The sequence below is a fragment of the Pelophylax lessonae genome (assembly GCF_965119305.1).
Source record: "Pelophylax lessonae genome assembly, chromosome: 5".
Lineage (NCBI taxonomy): Eukaryota > Metazoa > Chordata > Amphibia > Anura > Ranidae > Pelophylax > Pelophylax lessonae.
In genome coordinates, this window is record NC_138772.1 from 52,651,069 (window position 1) to 52,670,622 (window position 19,554).

Here is a 19,554-nt window from a genome sequence, read left to right on the forward strand (position 1 = left end):
GCACAATTCTTTTCTCTCTTTCATCTTTTTAGGTTAACTTGTTTTTCCTTCTGAACATTGTACTAGTGCTTGTGACGAAGTTACGAGACACTCATCGGGCGGAGTCCAACATGTACATGAAAGCAGTACGAGCCACGTTAATTCTGGTGCCATTATTAGGGATCCAGTTTGTTATATTTCCGTGGCGGCCAGAAAACCGACTGGCAGGGGAAATTTATGATTATATCATGCACATATTGATGCATTATCAGGTACCGGACACTTTTCCTTTTTGTTTTTTGTTTTAATCAAATTACAGTAGATGCATCAAGGAGTTCTATGTATTTAAAATAACAAAATGTTTTCAAAGTGGACCTTCCATTAAAATGGAAAGCTCTGCTTCTTTTGTAGCCCCTCCCTCCCCGAATATTAAACATTAGTGTAAAGGCAAAAGTGATGTCACTGGACCTGCTCCCAGAGTCCTAAGAAAGCTGAGGATCCCAGGACAGGACAGCTGGAATGAAGTTTTGAGAAATGTAGAATCCGCAGCCTTCCTAGAATCCCAGTGACGATATCCTCACCTCCAGGAAGCAGCACGGGGCCTACCTGACAGGGTGAATAGGGAAAGTCAGGGAGAATAAAAAAAAGTAAAATCTTTAGGTAACAGGTTATTTAGAGGCCACTTACAGTGCCTTGAAAAAGTATTAATACCCCTTAAAATTTTCCACATTTTGTCATGTTACAACCAAAAACGTAAATGTATTTTATTGGGATTTTATGTGATAGAAAGTGGCACATAGTTGTGAAGTGGAAGAAAAATGATAAATGGTTTGAAATTTAGTTTATAGCCATTGAGGCCTTTTATTGCAAAAATATAAAACGCATTTCTTTTACACAACAATACAACTATAAAGCAGATTAAGGTTGCAGGTCTTTGAAGGCACTAGAAACAATCACAACCTATGTCTCTATGGAACCACTTCCATATATTAGGCCCCCAGCTGCAATATTGGGCACCTCAGGGATAGTCTCAAAACTAACCGCTGAAATAATCTGCTCCATAATCACTACCATTTGACAAAATGAAATAGAGGACCCCATACCAAAGATAGGTCCCTGATTTTTTTTAGAATACCAATAATTTGACAATGTTCAAAGACCCCAACCGCTCACCAGCTGCTATGGCGTCCATAAAATCAATCCATCTTTGAGCATCTTTTATCGTGTGCTGGTCATCAATTGATGTTGCAATGGTCCTCCCCTCAGACTATCTCTGAACCCCGTCCTTACCAACATACCCAACTCCTATTAGGTACAGTGCCTTGAAAGAGTTTTCATACCCCTTGAAATTTTCCACATTTTCTCATGTTACAACCAAAAACGTAAATGTTTTTTTTTTTTTTTTTTTTTCGTGATAGACCAAGACAAAGTGACACATAATTGTGAAGTGGAAGGAAAATGATAAATGGTTTTAAAATTTTTTACAAACAAATATCTTAAAAGTGTGGCGTGCATTTGTATTCAGCCCCCTTTACTCTGATACCCTTAACTAAAATCTAGTGGGACCAATTGTCTTCAGAAGTCACCTAATTAGTAAATAAAGTCCACCTGTGTGTAATTTATTCTCAGTATAAATACAGTTGTACTGTGAAGCTCAGAGGTTTGTTAGAGAACCTTAAGGGCTCTTTCACACGGTCCGCCTCCGCAGGCGGATCCGTGTTGCTCAGCGGGGATCGATCCGCGATCCCCGCTGAGCCGGGCGGATGACAGCTCCGTCTCCGCTTGCAGAGCGGATAGGGAGGTGTCTCAGCACCCGCTGCCCTCTATGGGGGATCGGAGGAGAGCGGACCGCTTGTCCGCTCTCATCAGATCCGCTCCGCTCCGATTACTGAACGGATGGAAAAATAGGGTTTCCATCCGTCCAGATTTCAGCACAGGATCGGATGCGGATGGCAGCGGGTGTCAGCGGAGGTGTCTCCGCTGACACCCGCTGCCCCATAGAGCTGCTTGGAGGATCCGATCAGATCCGCCTAAAAAACTGACAGGCGGATCTGATCGGACCGCCCGTGTGAAAGAGCCCTAAGCCCCGTATACACGTACTGATCGTCGGCCGAACGATCGGCCGTCTTTTGTCCAGGGCTGTCGTGTCCGTTGAAAACTGCAAAAGACTGCACACGATTTTTGTCGGCCAACAACAGCCGACTGCAGAAGTGATGTCATGTGATGGTTAACTTTCCTTGTCTTTTTTCTTTTCTGAGCATGCCTAGTCTTGCTAATCTGCTGTCTGTCGGCCGAAATCTGTACTGACTGGCAAACAATCGGCCGTTCTGGTGTTGGCCAACAAAAATTTTAATGCCTGCACGACAGATTCTCTTCGGCCGAAAATGCGCTATCGGCAGTCGGAAGCATCATACTAACAAGCCTACAATCGGCCGATCGGTCGTCGGCCGAATATTTACGGCCGACCATCGGTATGTGTGTACGGGGCTTTAGTGACCAAACAGCATCGTGAAGGCCAAGGAACACACCAGACAGGTCAGGGATAAAGTATTGGGGAGGTTTAAAGCAGGGTTAGGTTATAAAAAAATATTCCAAGTTTTGAACATCTCACGGAGCGCTGTTCAATCCATTTGCAAACCTACCAAGATTTGGCCGTCCACTTAAACTGACAGGCCAGGCAAGGAAAGCATTATTTAGAGAAGCAGCCAAGAGGGCCATGGTAACTCTAGAGGAGCTGCAGAGATCCACAGCTCAGGAGGGAGAATCTGACCACAGGACAACTATTAGTCATGCCATCCACAAATCTGGCCTTTATGCAAGAGACTGGTACGCCATTGTTGAAAAAAAGCCATGAGAAGTCCCCTTAGCAGTTTGCAAGAAGCCATGTGGGGGACACAGCAAACATGTGGAAGAAAGTGCTCTGGTCAGATGAGACCAAATTTGAACTTTTTGGGCTAAAAGCAAAACAAAAAGGACCCTTAACATACAGCCAGAGCTACAATGGAATGGTTTAGATCAAAGCATATTCATGTGCTGGAATGGCCAGGTAAAGTCCAGACCTAAATCCAATTGAGAATACAGTGGAACCTTGGTTTACGAGTATAATTGGTTCCAGCAGCTTGCTTGTAATCCAAAACACTCGTATATCAAAGCAAGTTTTCCCATAGGAAAGCATTGAAACTCAGATGATTCGTTCCACAAGCATTTAATGTTATAAATAAAAAGATATGCTGTATTATATATAAAGTACATAACTGTACAGTATAAGTATGCCATATCCTCTGTTAGATAACATTATGTGCCCCTGTGTCTGTATTGTATATAACAGCCGATTTATAGTGTATTACAGCGTGTCTGGCTCTGTGTGACTCATCAGCCCTGCTCTGTTGCTCTCCTCCCCCTCCTCCTCAGATGACGTCAGGAGGAGTGATCGGCCCCTCCCGCCGGGGAGAACAGACAGGACGGAGAGCTGAGAGTGACAGAGGGACAGGAATCGTACAAAGTAAGTGCAGGGAAACACTCTAAAACAGTATATAGGCATCTTTATATACAGTAGAAGCACTGGGACACATAATGTTATGTGACAGAGGGGCATTAACAGAGGGGATGGCATGCTTTTAGTGGATAAAACTGCTCGTATATCAAGACAGTGCTCGTAAACCAGGACAGATTTTTAAAAAAAATGTTGCTCGTCTTTCAAAATGCTCGTAAACAAAGGCACTCGTAAACCAAGGTTCCACTGTATGTGGCAATACTTGAAAATTGCTGTTTTACAGAAGCTCTCCATCCAATCTGACAGAGCTTGAGCTATTTTGCAAAGAAGAATCAGCAAACCTGTCACTCTCTCTAGATGTGTAAAGCTGTTAGAGATATCCCAAAAAAGACTTGCAGCTGTAATTGCAGGGAAAGGCGGTTCTACAAAGTATTGACACAGGGGGAGCTGAATACAAATGCACACCACACTTTTCACATATTTATTTGTAAAATATTTTGGAAACCATTTATCATTTTTCTTTCACAATTATGTGCCATTTTGTGTTGGTCTATCACATAAAATCCCAATAAAATACATTTACTTTGTGATTGTAACATGACAAAATGTGGAAAATTTCAAGGAGTATGAATACTCTTTGGTTAGGACGGGGTTCAGAGATAGTCTGAGGGGAGGAGCATTGCAACATCAATTGATGATCAGCACACGATGAGAGATGCTCATAGATGGATTGATTTTATGGAAGTCATAGCAGCTGGTGAGTGGTTTGGGGTCTTTGAAGGTTTTCAAATTAGTGGTATTGTGAAATAATCAGGGACCTATCTTCGGTATGGAGTCCTCCTATTTCATTGTGGTCAACTGGTAGCGATTATGGAGCAGGTTATATCAGCGGTTAGTTTTGAGACTATCCCTGAGGTGCCCAAGACTGCTGCTGGGGGCCTAATATATGGAAGTGGTTCCACACGACATAGGTTGTGATTGTTCCTAGTGCCTTCAAAGACCTGCAACCTTAATCTGCTTTAAAGTTGAAGTGTGTAAAAAAAAATGCCTTTTGTATTTTTGCAATAAAAGGCCTCGATGGCTATGAACTAAATTTCAAGTGTGATCTGGTCAATTGCAGAGAATGTTATGGTAGTTCTACCCTAGTCATGGCATTTTTATTTTAGCTCCCCTTTAAAACATTTAACAGTGCATTTGACATAGTTATTAGGGACACGTTGGATTAGTCTCAGCTATCAGTGCCTGGCTATTGAACTGCAGACGGGTATTTTCCACCCCACAGCTGCATGTACACAAAAGGTTGGGGTTGCTTGGGACATCATTGACCTAACAAGGCCATATTAGGTTATTGATATCACAAGCATCCCTGACCGTTTGAGTACATGCAGGTAGCGAATATCCTGGCCGAAGTTAATTGGCCCCAGTATGACAGCTGCCTTCCAGGCTTGGAAAGACCTGAGCTTATCACTAATAACAAATATCTGCGTTAAAAATGTTATAAAATCTTACTTGCATCAAGCAAGTCTTTCTGTGCTCCATTTCTAGCACCAACATTATACCATGTGTCCCGTGACAGCTTTTTGTTGTGGGCACCAATGTCCCCAGAGCCTTTGTTTAAAGTCTTTGCTAACACAAACACCCTAGTGCATCAGGTGTACAGTAGCCAGAGCACTGCAAGAACTACTTGACACAGTGGACAACAGTTATCTGTGTTGAAATTCATAAAAAATATTTCCTGTACAGTAAACCCCCCTCCATTGCGGGGGTTACGTTCCGGACCCAGCCGCGAAAAGTGAAAATCCGCGAAATAGAAAAACCCTATTAAAATGCATTGTAGGCATGTTTTTTTTACTGTCACTGTACGTGTAAAAGCATTTTAAGGTCTTTAAACACACTTTTAAAACAATAGAAACTCATTTAAACACATAAAAGATACTGAGAGACATAGCAAGAGCTATGGAAAACACAAAAATATTTCATTTTTAATGATTTATATAGTAAAATAACATTACAAAAAAAAACACAATATACCGGGACCGCAAAAACTGAACCTCGATGGAGCTGGGGTTTTCTGTATTGCAGAAATCATTCAGTGCTCCATTTCTGGGTCCAACATTATACCATGTGTCCTGTGACAGTTCTCGTGGGTATCAATGTCACCGGAGTCTTTATTTGAAGTCTTTGCTAACATAAACTCCCTAGTGCATCAGGTTTACAGGAACAAGAGCACTGCAAGGCCTACGTGACACAAGAGACAGGTATATTTTTAGAAATGTTTAACACCTTGGGGGGAGCCTGAGTATGACATGCTAGTGTTAGGCTCCTCACCTACTGGGATGAATACAGCCTCGCCACTTCATACCAACGGGACACCCGCTGTCACCTGCCGCCTCCTCACAACACAGAGACTCACGGCAGTCACCCGCGGTCTACAACGACCGAAGCCGGAAAATAAGCCTAAATCTATCCGTGATATCCTGGTCAGGACAACATCCAAGATGGCCGCGCCTCCATCTTCTCGCTCTTCTACTCAGCATGTGTCACACACCATGCAGAAGACCCAGCTCTCGGCTGCAGCCACAGAAGGAGAAGGTCAGTCAGACTCAGAATATGACTTTACTCCCCTGCTAACCAGGGCCCTAAAGAAAACCTTAAGACAAGAGGGATGTTGGGCGCTTGTGCCAAAGAGAAAGGACCCCAGTGCAGCAACAATTGGTTGAGACAATCAGGGACTACTGGAGCATATGCTCTACAGGTGCTGGTGTATGACTCAGGGCAGCTCTGGCAGGCAAAAGATGGAAATCTCGCTGGCAACAAAAGGAGAAAACAGGCGCCGCTGAGTGTAGCATAAAATTTATTAACATGACATATATATCAACTCACATGGGAATAACCTTAGTTCCTGGATCGCTTCCTGTATCCTGTATGTCTGCCTTCCGACTGGCCCGCAGCCGGGTGATGACGATTACAGGAAAGACCGTGGAGGAGCTGGATCAGGCAAAGGCAGCGGAGAACCGCAAGCCTTCTGGAAATGACGTAACGCGTTTCGGAGGATGCGCACTACGCTCCTTCCTCAGACATATGATATGTACATTGATATATATGTCATGGTAATACATTTTATGCTACACTCAGCGGTGCCTGTTTTCTCCTAAATAAAACCTTATATACCGATTCAGACAAACTGACACAGGAAATATGTGAAGTAGGTCGCAACACCTCAGTGTTAGAACAGAGAATGGATGAACAGGATCTCCTCACAAGCCACCATGCAGAGGAACTAGAAATAGTTTGTGAAGAAAATCCAACTATGCAGGCTCACTTAGAAGATTTTGAGAATAGAGCCAGACGCTCCAACCTACGCATCCGGGGTATACCTGAAACAGTGGTTGATCTTCAATCTACCATCACTGCTCTCTTTAAGGAACTTGTAACCTCAAACCCTATAAAGAGGCTAGAGATGGATAAAATCCACAGATCCCTAGTGCCATGCCCTGAAGAAGGCCCGCCCCAGGGGACATTGTGGTAAAACTCTACTTTTTTGTACTAAAGAGTAACTAATAATGGCATCCCACAACAAAGATCCCCTGGTGTTTCAAGGACACCAATACCAGTTATTCCGGGATCTCTCCCCAATAACCCTAGCCAAATGGAAAGCCATGAAGCACCTTTTACAGATCCTGCAACAACATTGCATCACTTATCGTTGGCATTTTCCCTTTGCTTTTCACTTCTTATACAAAGGAACTTCTTACCAATCAAAGTGTCCAGTCCACAGACCCCGCAAGAGCTCCCCTGAACAACAAACCCTCGACAGTAACCTACCGACAATTCAGACTCCTTCTATATATCACCATGGCAGGTAAGCAGACCATAGCAAAAGCCTGGAAGTCTCCCTCACTAAATATCTTGGCAATGAAACAAAGAATCACTGAAGCAATGGTTCGTGCCAAAATTGGAGCAGATATCCTGGACAAAGTCCACTCCTTAGAAAAAATTATGGAGACCATGGATTATTTACTCCCTACCCACTGATATGACAAATCACTTCACCTACCACAACTTCCAATTTTTATAGGTCGTATAAGATACGGTCCTCTCCAGGAATCCCTACTCCTTTTTACCTATTCCATTTGACCCTCCCCCTCCGCTCCATTCCCCTTTTTCTTCTTTCATTTCCCTGTTTTATTCAGTTTTTTATGATTTCACCCCCCCCCCCACTCTCCTTCCTCCGTCCTATTAAGCAAAATACTGGTAGCCCAATTTTTCACTCCTACTTTAACTACGAGGAGCTTACTCTCAGGATCACTACCTATAATTAAAAGTGCTACCCCTGATTAGATCTAGCTTCCTTGTATTTTGTTTTTCTTTGTGGCATTGTCATAGTATGTTAATAAAGTGTTATCTGAAATTTCCTGAGCTGAAGCATATCCTCTTTTATATGTTGTTATGTATCTGGAAATATGCTTAATAAAAAAATATTGAAAGTAAAAAAAAAAAAGAAATCTTTAACACCTCTACCCACACTGATGAAAACTGGACAAAGAAAGAGCAAAAAGAACTTCAACAAAACATCAAGAAAACTAAGGTTATAACTACAAGTAGGACAGCTAATGTCAGAGTTAACATTGAAGACATAGAAGTAATAGACAGCATCTGCTTCCTTAGGTCACTTATTAACAACAAAGGATCCAGCAGTCAAAAAATGCTGCATCGACTGGTACTTGGAAGTGCAAGAATGAATGATTTAGAAATGATCTTTCAAAGTACTGATGTGCCTACAAAGATCAGAACTGCACAATCTGTGGCATTTTCTGTCACTCTCTGTGGATGTGAAAGCTAGACAATGAAAAAGCAGAACGGGAAATGTATTTATGTCTTTGAAATTTGTTATTGGCAAAGAATTCTAAGAATATCATCGACAGCAAGGTAATCAAACAATCAGCACAGCAAGCCCAGCCTTTCATAAGAAGCCCAGACAACAAGGCTGAAGCGGTCGTATTTTGGATATGAGAAGAACCTACAATGCTGCCTGCTAAAGTTGGAACATGCCATTGCAAATACTAAAGCCCCGTACACACACGTCGAAAATTGGCAGAGAATTTTCGTCCGACGACCGATCTGCCGATTTTCAGCTTGTTAGTATGATGCTTCCGACAACCAACTCCGACTTTTCGGCCGAAAAAAATCTGGTGTGCAGACTATAAAATTTTTGTTGGCCGTCAACATAACGGCCGATTTTCGTGCAGTCAGTACAGATTTCGACAGGGAAAAATCTGATGAGCAAGTCTGGGCATGCTCAGTGAAGAAAGAACACAAAGAAAGCAAATTAACACCTGACATCACTTCTGAAGTAGAATTTTGTTGGGCGAGAAAATTCGTGTGCAGTCTAGGCACATTCCAACCAACAAAACACAACTCTGGACAAAAGACGGACGATCGGTCGGCCGATAATCATTGCGTGTGTACGGGGCTTAAGGGATGAACTAAGATTCAAGCCAAACTCGGTTCGGTCCGAACTCACGGGAAACGGTCGCATGATAGCTGGGTACCAACCCAATCAGCTGCAGCCATGGAATTTTCCACCTCACATCCACACATAACAAAGAGATAGGGATGCTGGTGACACTATTGACCTAATATGGTCATATGGCCGTTTTTGGACAATGCCATTGACCAAATATGGCCATGTGGCCATACTAGGTCAGTGAGCTGATTCTTACTGAAGAACCCAATAGAAGATAGATCATTCTGGAGAAACATTGTGCATGTGGTTGTCAGTAGTCTATATCAACTTGATAGCACTTGATAATAACCTATTCTCCATACTGATTCACAATTTTTTTGCAAGTGCACTGTGGGTTTTAGGTTGATTTTCAAAGTAACTGCAAAATCTGGAACAGCTCTGCATAGAAACCCACCAACTTCCAAGTTTTTTATGCCAAAGCTTAATTGAACAAGCTGAAGTTAGAAGCTGATTGACTACCACAGTTGCACTAGATCTTGCATTCTCCAGTTTTAGTAAATCAACCCCACTGTTACCATGCCCATTTTTGAGGAAACTGACAGTGACTTAGTAAAGACCCCCCCCCCCCTTCCCTAGTTGTTGAAACTCACCTTTCTACAACTCCGATTACTGCACCTTCCTCTTTCACAGCTGGCACTAAAATATCTGGCTGGCGGACATTAAAGGGAAAGGGGATGTCACTCCCTATTGTAAAATATAATTGTGTTTGTTTTTTCCCAGCAAAATCGAATGTTGCTTAACAAGTTTCAGACTATAGGCGTGCTGCACACTCCCCAAAAAAAAGGTTGTCATTGTACACAGGACAAGTGTAGCACGTCCAGTCCTTCTGCCCTGCTCCTTCTTCCAGTACACAGGAATTTGGCTCTTATTAGACAACGGCAGGTTAACACATTGTTACTTTTGTATCATTCTGTTCATTCATCTGCAGATCAAAGGGATCGACTTTAATCTGCAGATGAAGTCAGTTAAAACAACCTGACAAGTACAAGTACAAGTGTTTTGTTTTTCTTAGCAAAATGTTTCTCGTTTTAACCCCTTTTTAACCCTTAGTTTACTAAGGCTTTCATTAAAGGTAAACATATTGCTACACTTAGAGGCGCCTTTCATCTCTTTTATACTCTGTAGCTCCTGATGGATTTTGCTTCTAATCCCCTTGTGAAAGGACATTTTTTATGGTTACACAACCTATCACATTGCTTTAATCTTTTTAAATGGGCTATTTGAGTCTTTGAGACAACAGCCAGTTGTGGATGGGGATGGGTTGGGGGAGGTTGGGCTGTGTCCCTCTCACCTGTTCCCTCATCCACCCATTAGCGGCCATGTGCCTCCAGTGTGAGGACACTAAATTAAGAGTGTAGGACTGCAGATATAACAGGGTGCCGTGAAGTGGCTCTGCAGCTTTCACATGCGTTTGCAAATGTGTGTCAACTAAACCCCTGTTCTTTGTACCAAGAGACAGGTCTTATTTGGTTGGTGACAGACTGGGGGCTGGCTGACATTCATGCACCTCTTACAATCCTTCAACCTTATTTTGTGTTTAAATGGGCTATAAACTGAAGGATTTGATTGTGGAACTAATCATCTGAGTTTCCACTATTTCTTATAGAGAAATTCGCTTTGATATAAGAATGCTTTGGATTACAAACATGTTTAATTATGCTCGCTATCCAAGGTTTTACTGTATGACCAAAATACTAATTCATTAACCTAATGGTGCGCTGTTCGTTACCTTCAAATGGTAAAATTATAAATACATCATAAAGTGCCAAGCATTAAAAAAACTGTTGAAATTGATATATGTACACAAATAAATCTAAATCAACCAATGGTGCAAAATGAAAAACCATATAAATATAAAGTGCCAAAATGAAAGTGTCCAAAGTCCAATGGAAAAATTCCAAGGTCAATCCACACTTGTCATAGTATGTGCAAAAAAACTGTGATATCCCAATAAACTTGTAGCCACCTTGTCACCTCTAGGTGCAGTGCACGCTGACCTTAGTATTTTGACCAAAAGGTCAAAAATTGCAGTTTGTTTAATGAACTAGAAGTTGATCCACTAGTAAGGTCTTTGTAATCCTCTTGCGCATGAAATTGCCATGGCTGGGGAATAGTTCCCTTCCACGATTATGCAGATCAAAATAAAACATACATTCCGCTCATCGTGCAGTATATCAAAGCAGTATTTTTTATTAACATCAAATATCATATACACTCACATGATGCAGTAGTTGTGTAAAAAGTGTTCACAATTTTCAGCAGGAGTGAATCCTCCCACATGAACGCTTACCAGATTCCGGGTCGCGTAGACATCGGAACTGACATCACAGTCTCCTTCCGACGCATTGAGTCACTGGTCAGGTGACTTCCTCAGGGAAATTTCACACTGTTAAGACTAGACAATTGCTAGACATTTTAGAAAATTGTGCTGTCAGGTCCCCGCTGTTCTCTATGGGGGAATCGTATGAGAACGGACCGTCCGATCCGATCTGATCTGATCCGCTGCACGGATGGAAAATAGGGTTTCCACATCCGCTGACATCCGATGCCACATAGAGATGCATGGGGCATCCGTTCAGATCCACCAAAAAAACAGACAGGCGGATCTGAACAGTCCACCTGTGTGAAATGTGCCTTAGACTTTCATTGGGGTGAATTCATTTTTACAACATTATCTTGAATGAATTTGTTAGGGAAAATACTTTTTTTGAGTGTGCAAATTAAAAAATCTTGTTTGCAATCAATGGCCCGCATTTTGTGGGAGTATTTTGTAGTAAAGTGTCCCATAGAAAATATTGATTCTGAAAGGAAAGTAAAGATTTTCTGACAAATCGTACTCATTTATGCCGAGCACTGTACATTGTGTGAAAAATTCCTAAAACTAATGTTCATGCAGATCGAAGGTACATGCCGTTTCACTGAAAAATTACCTATGTACTTTTCTTTTATAATTAGACCCCTAGAAGAGTTTAAAAAAAGAACATTCCTTGTACCAAATGCAAGGTTTGCCTATTAAAAACGTGCATCTTAGAGAACACAATATACAGGGATATGGGAAATGATTATCATCACTGACACACACACAAACCTACACAGGTTGAACTGGATAGACTATTGTCTTTATTCAACCTTAGCTACTATGTTACTATGCTACTATTTTACTAAATAGTTGCCACCCCCCACCCCCCCCCCCCCCCCCATGTCAAATGCCACATTCCATGTAATACTAATTGATTAAGATACAATTTTATGTTTAAGTGGTGAACATATTTATGCTTTTTTAGTGTTTAACACATAATTTTTGTCTTTCTTTTAAGGGATTACTTGTCGCCACGATCTTCTGTTTCTTTAACGGAGAGGTAAGATTTATTATCAGCCTCTTTTCTTGTATTGAGTCTAGCACTACCCCCTAGAGAGCCGCTAAGAATTACACTTCAATGTTCAGTCCAGGGGATGTGGGTTTTGTGTTTTATTTAGAACTGGGATAGGAGAAGGGATGAGTGGGATACTCCAACGCTAACTATGCACAAATCCTGAGGACAACTGACTGTAGAATGCAGCAAGGCCGCTGCTTCACCTTGCCATAGAAGTGAAGATAGATTAACTGTTCCCGCTTTAATATACTCTTCTGGGTTAATAACTTGGCACCCCCTTTACTCTCACTGCCTGTGTGCTTACTCCTGTCCGCTGAATCTTGCCACTGGAGTGGTCCCCTTACTGGGCAGACCCGTTGGCAAGCTCCCCTGTACTCACGGACACTGTTTTTCCAGAGTTGCTCTGCCTTCACCTCCTCAGTCAGCTTCCACTGGACCTCTGAGTTCAGCCACACTTTGTTGGTCCACTAGGCCGACTGCCTGTGACCACCTTCCACACCTTCAGAAGAGGAGACAGCCTTCACCCTCCTTCTGGGACTTGGCTTCCCGCTCAAAGACCCCCTGCCACATGTGCTCCTGGCTTTTATACCCTATCCCAGGATGCACCTCTCTCTGTGCAAACCCACTGAGACAGTACAAAAACATGTGCGTCATTGGCCAGGTTTCCTCCGCTGTCCAACGAGCCTCCTCATTGGATACAGTGGGGACACTCCCTCAGCCCACATGAATCGCACATCGAGCACACCCAGCAGGCCTAACTACTGATCAGGCTCCCCTGATAAGCAGATAGAGCAACTACGTTTTACCTGCCTATCACCTACCTAGGAGGGTGCTACATTAGTAATTATGATGGAAATTAATTTTACATGGGAACTTTGTGTTTTCTATTTTGAAGAGTACCATTTACTGTTGAGTTTCAATAAGACTCTGTATATTTAGTCTCAAATTATTATAATTGTTCAGACTTACGTTTGTATGAATAATGTGTATTTCTTATCTACAGAGCTATGTTATGTGATGGTGTTATGCACACTATGGAGACAGCGGGTGTGTAACATGGGGGTCAGGCTGTTGGCAGCTCAACAACTGTTAGGCTTAACGTGAACCCTGACTCATAGGGGTGTTGATTTACTAAAAGGAAATAGGTTGTTCAACTTTGCAATGGAATTATCCCAAGAGCTTAGGGAATGTGGTGAAGCGCTGCTGATTTCCGTCATCCAATCATGTGCAAGCAAAAATGCTGTTTTTATATTCCTTGCACATGATTGGATATTCTTTGTAAAGTGAAATTTCATCACACTCCCTAAGCACCGGGGGGGAAATTCCCTTGCAAAGTGAACAGCCTGCTTGACTCTACTAAATCAAACCCATATGTACATGCTTATGCAATGGGGATGCTTTACTAAACACAAACAAGTGCTTTACTGTGTAAGGGAAGTTGAATTTGCCCCAGAGATTAGTGAATGGAGTGACGTTTCACTTTGCAATGAATATCCAATCACGTGCGAGCGAAAATTAAAAAACAGCATTTTTGCTTGCACATGATTGGATAATGGAAGTCAGCAGAGCTTCCCCTCATTCACTAAACTCTGGGGAAAATTCTCCTGCAAAGTGCAACCTACCTTGCAAGGTGAACAGCCTATTTGCCTGTAGTTAATTGACCCCAAAGACTAAATAAGGAGAAACATATAATTTTTCCTAGGTAAGCCTGCATATTTATTATTAAAGTGATGTTAATGTTTTGTTTTTTGTGTGATTAAAAATAACATACATGTTAGACTTACCTCCTCTGTGTAGTGGTTTAGCACAGAGCAGCCCAGATCCTCCTCTTCTCGGTCCCTCGCCAGCGCTCCTGACCCCTCCTTCCCGCCGAGTGCCCCCACAGCAAGCAGCTTTCTATGGAGGCATCCAAGCCACAGCTCCATTTGTCTATTCAGACATGAAGCCGTGGCTAGGCCCCGCCCCCTATCTCTCCTCATTGACTCACTGACTTTGATTCACAGCAGCAGGAGCCAATGAGGAGGGAGAGTCCCGGACAGGTGACACTCTTCTGCAACATCGCTGGATAGAGATGGGCTCAGGTAAGTGTTAGGGTGGCTAAGGGGCCTGCTGCATAGAATGCATTAAGATAAAAAAAAAAAAAACGTCTGCCTTTAGAACCACTTTAATGCACAACTGCATTATTTATTTTGTTATGTTTTTTTTTTTTTTTTTGCTATGTTTTTGATAAGGTGATGAGGATTTAGAGCCCCTCTCAGATTTTTTATTGCTGTCTGTGTTAAGAATAAATAGCACCACAGAACTAGACATGGGCATGAGGAAAGACATTTTTTTTTTTTTTTTCATTTTGAGTAGTTAATCTAGTTATTTAGCTTAGTTAAATTTGGGTGATTCATTCAATTCGTATTCGGGATCTGGAATGTATTTTTTAAATTTTCTTTAAGTTTGGAGATTTTTTCCTCGATTTGAAGCATTTGAATCGATAAATTTCAAATCAGTCGAATCTAAAATTTTAGAATTTTTTTTCCATTTGAATGCAGAAGCCGAGTAACCAAACATCTGATTGTTATTTATACACATTGATGTTTTCATATTAATATTACGTTTATTCTAAATATGCAAAGTGTTCTAATTAATAAAAGTAGTATCTTACTTTCAACATTTTTTTTTTTTTAGAGCATATTTTTTTTTATTCTTAAATCAGATGTAATTTTTTATCTTGTAAAAATTCTGTTCATTCTGATGTTTTGGGGCAGAAAAAAAAAAAAAAAAAACATTAAAAAGATTGAGGGGCAGAAAGGGGGTGATGAATCAGGTGGTTGGTCCAAAGTTGGCAACTGGAGAGGCAGCAGCATCAATAGCTTACACTCCTAAGGTACTTTATGGTTTCATGACATTTTTGGGTTAACTGTCCACCATGAATGCCGTTCCCTCCTTTTGAGGCAGAAAATTGCTTGACATGTTTTGATGATGTGTAGGTTGAATATGGTTCCTCCCTCTGAGCTATTTGTCCTCATCTAGACACTGTTGTGATTTGTCAAACCAGAGGTCCCTGAGCACACTGCATTTCACCCCTCCAAGCACTATGCCATTGATAAATAATTGGCTTAGATCTTTGGCAATGATAGCGGCCAATTCTTGTGACGTGACACAGGCAAAGCCCCCTCCTGAGCAGGCGCAGTCCGTGCACATGTTGCCGTCCACCAGGGTGTTGACGTAGTCTATCCAGGACATGGCGGACGGCAGTGGGTGTTCTTTGGGTGGGTGTGAGAGGAGAAGGGAGAGACGCCTCATGCTCTTAGAGTGGTGCTCCCGCAGCTGCTTTCAAAATTTTACTATGTACAATAATGTGCAGAATTTTTAGCCAGCTGAGAAAAAATAATGTCAAGTACAAACAAATGGTTTTAAATATTTATTTTTTACTGGTTTCTTTTTATCAATTTTTCACTTGCAAATTTTACACTTGCAAAGTGAAAAACAAAAGAAAAATCTTCATCAAATGATTACAATGAATCTTTAAATCACCTTTGGCAAAAAAAAAACAGCATTATTTAGAAATGATGCTCTAATAACACACACAGTCTTTGATTTCAATAATATGTACACTTCAAATTCGAATAGAATTCGATGTAAAATTCAAGTTGAATTTCGGAAATTTATGGAACTGTAATCTGGGGATTCGGATATATTTGAAATCTCAGAAGAACAAAAAATGTGTCCAAATATTTATTCGGAATGAAATGAACCGCACATGTCTACACCAAACCCCAATGTGCAACATGCGAGTTTTCATGTGCTGTGCTAATGCATGTATTCCTGGAGAACAAAAGTGAGAACCAAGCCTCTCTTTAAAGCAGTATTAAACCCAAAACCAAAAAATGTATTATATTGCAGCTTACCAATCATTAGATGTGGTAGCTGCATTATTTTTCTGAGCTTCTGAAGACGTCACGTTGATGATGAAACGCGTCAAGCTGGGAGGCGTGGTGTGTCACCTTCAGCTTAGGTGGGATACACGCTGACACCTAGGCGGGTTTTGCTATCACTGCTATCACGGACGTCTGCACGGGAAGAAATTTTAATTATTTTTGTATGCCAGACCTTATATGAAGGTTTTTAATAAACTACTAATACTTTTTTACACTATGAGGAGTTTTGTTCTCCATTTTTCCTTAAATTCTGCCTGCTAACAAATCTTACCTCTGGAACCACTGACCATCGCGAGGAGGGGACGTGGGGAGGCGGCCGGAGGATATATCCTGGTCACGGAGACCTTTTAAGCCTTATCTGACCCTGTTTGTCAAAAGACAAAGTGGGTCAACAGTGGGTGAGTGGAGATCTTCACTTCACCTTTGTATGTGGTGTTTTTTTGGGAGCACACAGAGGAATCTGTCAGTTATTGTAGGCACAGCACAAGTCTTTTTTTCAAGTTTGAGAGAACTTGTTTGGCTGAAGCCCGCTGTCAGTTAACATCACAGAGTCGGTCCAGGCTCGGGCAAGATGGCAACAATGGAGTCGGGATCCACCCACATGCCTGGCCCGCACCTGGTTCAGCCTCTCTGAGAGCTTGAGCCAGCCCCTCCTTCTCTGGCCCCGCCCCCTCCACAGCCAAGCGCTTCAGTGAGCATGGGGGGGGAGCAGAGAAAAGAGCGGTGACTGACAGTCACCAGCTCTCTGCTCAGGGAACTCTGAGAACCGAGCAATCAATTGTGTTTGATCACACATTTCTCGGCCGCCTTAGAGCCAGCGGGGGACAGATGCAACATCAGATCCACCTAGGTGAGTATGATTCTAAAAGAAATAAATACTGAAACTTCTCTTTTAACGTGCTGTATGCAATCTTCACTCTGAAAGACCTCCACTGTGAGTCCCAAGTGCAAATAAAGTAAAATTCCACCACCAGATTGACAGAAGATGGCCGCTCACCTTTTGTGATGGACCTTTGGATTACCATACTTATAAACACGCTTATTCCCCTTTAAGAGACAGGATCAGCCTAAGGTGATTGGCACTCTGTTATTCTCAACCATTCAAGATAAGGCAGCTCCTGTATTCAAAATTCAAATGCTGCCCATAAAAGATATATTTAAAAAACACTTTTAAGTGTTTTCTGTGTTCTCTCTAATATGTTTTATTTCCAACTTCCTTAAAAACCACACTCACAAATATAAATGCAAGCAGGCTGTACAATATGGCTGTACAATTCCCAGAGTGGGCTTATATCCCGCGGCTCATCACTCCCTGTAATGTTGGAATGATGGGTCAGATGCCGGGACAGGCTGTAAGAGGGACATTGCTCTCCTCAACTCGGGTTCCATGCCTGGTAACAACAGCTCCACCCTACGCGTTACGTTGTAATGACTCCTTTGAAGAGGAACAAACAAAAAAATAGGGGTTCTAACCCTAACTCTATCCAAAACAAAAAAAGTTTTGTCTTCATTTACACTTTAACCCCTTGACGCCGGCCACACACAAATATGCGGCCCCTCGGCATGTGGGCCTTGGCGCCAAGTGACCGCATATTTGCGTGAGTTTGTGTAAATACAGTTGTGCCGAGAGCGCGCACCCTGTGCACTCCCAGCACAGTTGTTGGCGACTAACGGAAAGCTTGCAGATCATGTGACCGCCATGACAGCCAATCACGGCGGTCACACGATCAAAGACTCTGCCCCACCTAGCCTCCCGGCATCCTAAACCCCCTTAAAGGTGCCGCCGGCGCCAAGAGGTTAAAGTATAATTAAAGACAAACCTTTTTTTTTTTTGGACAGAGTGGAAAAGGAGTAGAACCCCTGTCAGGTTTTTATTGCTGCCTGTGTCCCTGTTAGTAAGATTTACCCTTTCTATTATGTCCTTTTTACCTAGTCACAAAAAAAGGAAAGAAAATCCTACATATTGGATTGTCCCCACAACAGGAATAAAGGGGGAATCTTCCAATGGGGACACCAGTTCTGGTGAAAACTAAGGATTCCATCTCTGTGACTCTGGGGCAGGAAGTGAAGGGAAATCTCCCCAAAGGGACACATATGGAAAAAAATGACAGGGGTTATACCCCTCCCTTATTCTATGAAAAATGATTTAAAAAAAAAAAGCTTGGCTTTAATTCTACTATACAGACCAAACAGGAACAAATGAGAGAGGTTCATCACTTTGGTTTATATACACGTTTAATGTAATTAATGTATCCGAATTATTTTTCCTCTAATCATAAAGATGTCATATAGCAGAGCAGAATAAGTAATTCTATCACTAACAGTTTTCATTTGCATTACTTTTCAAACCCCCACAGTGCAGCTGCATGTTTTCAGAACTCTCAGTGAATTTTAAACTAATCTTTGGCTTTCGGGGTTATTTTATGAAGTATTGTTCTACTTGTGTAAAACCACCTTTTTCATCAGTATCAGGGCGAGTGTACAGCGGTAGCCAAAAGTTTTGAGAATGACACAAATACATTTTCACAAAGTCTCCTGCCTCAGTTTTTATGATGGCAATTTGCATATACTCCAGAATGGTATGAAGAGTGATCAGATGAACTGCAATTAATTGTAAAGTCCCTCTTTGCCATGGAAATTAATTTAATCCCATAAAAAACATTTCCACTGCATTTGTGGAGAAGGCTTCAGGGCACCCAAGAAATTGCAGCAAGCGCCCGGACCGTCTCCTACAGATGATTCAGCTGTGGGATCAGAGCACCACCAGTGCAGAGCTTGCTCAGGAATGGCAGCAGGCAGGTGTGAGTACATCTGCATGCACAGCGAGGAGAAGACTTTTGGAGGATGGCCTGATGTCAAGGACAGCAAAGAAGCCATTTCTCTCCAGGAAAAACATCGGGGACAGACTGATATTCTGCAAAAGATACAGAGATTGGACTGCTGAGTACTGGGATAAAGTTATTTTGTCTGATGAATCCCCTTTCTGAGTGGGGCATCCGTAAAAAACCTTGTTTGAAGAAGAAAAGGTGAGCGCTACCATCAGTTCTGTGTCATGCCAACAGTAAAGCATCCATAGACCATTCATGTGTGGGGTTGCCTCTCAGACAAGGGAGTGGGCTCACTCACAATCTTCACACCAAAAATAACCACAGAAGAGTGCTGAATGGACCCACTGATGTGAATTGTAAATGATAATATGATCGAATGTAGATGACCCCAGTAAATAGTCAAACAGAAAAAAAGTTTATTAGA

The 19,554-nt window shown here is 42.0% G+C and overlaps 1 protein-coding gene across 3 annotated transcripts in view; it reads left to right on the top strand.

Annotated features, from left to right (window-relative positions):
• Window positions 1-19,554, top strand: part of CALCR (calcitonin receptor) — a 490,211-nt gene that overhangs the window by 450,221 nt on the left and 20,436 nt on the right. For all 3 annotated transcript variants that reach the window (XR_014225284.1, XR_014225285.1, XM_082258039.1), the window contains exons 11-12: window positions 33-251; window positions 12,317-12,358. Coding sequence is in view for 1 of the 3 variants with exons in the window: in XM_082258039.1 (XP_082114165.1) it covers window positions 33-251; window positions 12,317-12,358 (261 nt within the window). In the remaining 2 variants the exon portion in view is untranslated. The remainder of the gene's footprint in view (window positions 1-32; window positions 252-12,316; window positions 12,359-19,554) is intronic.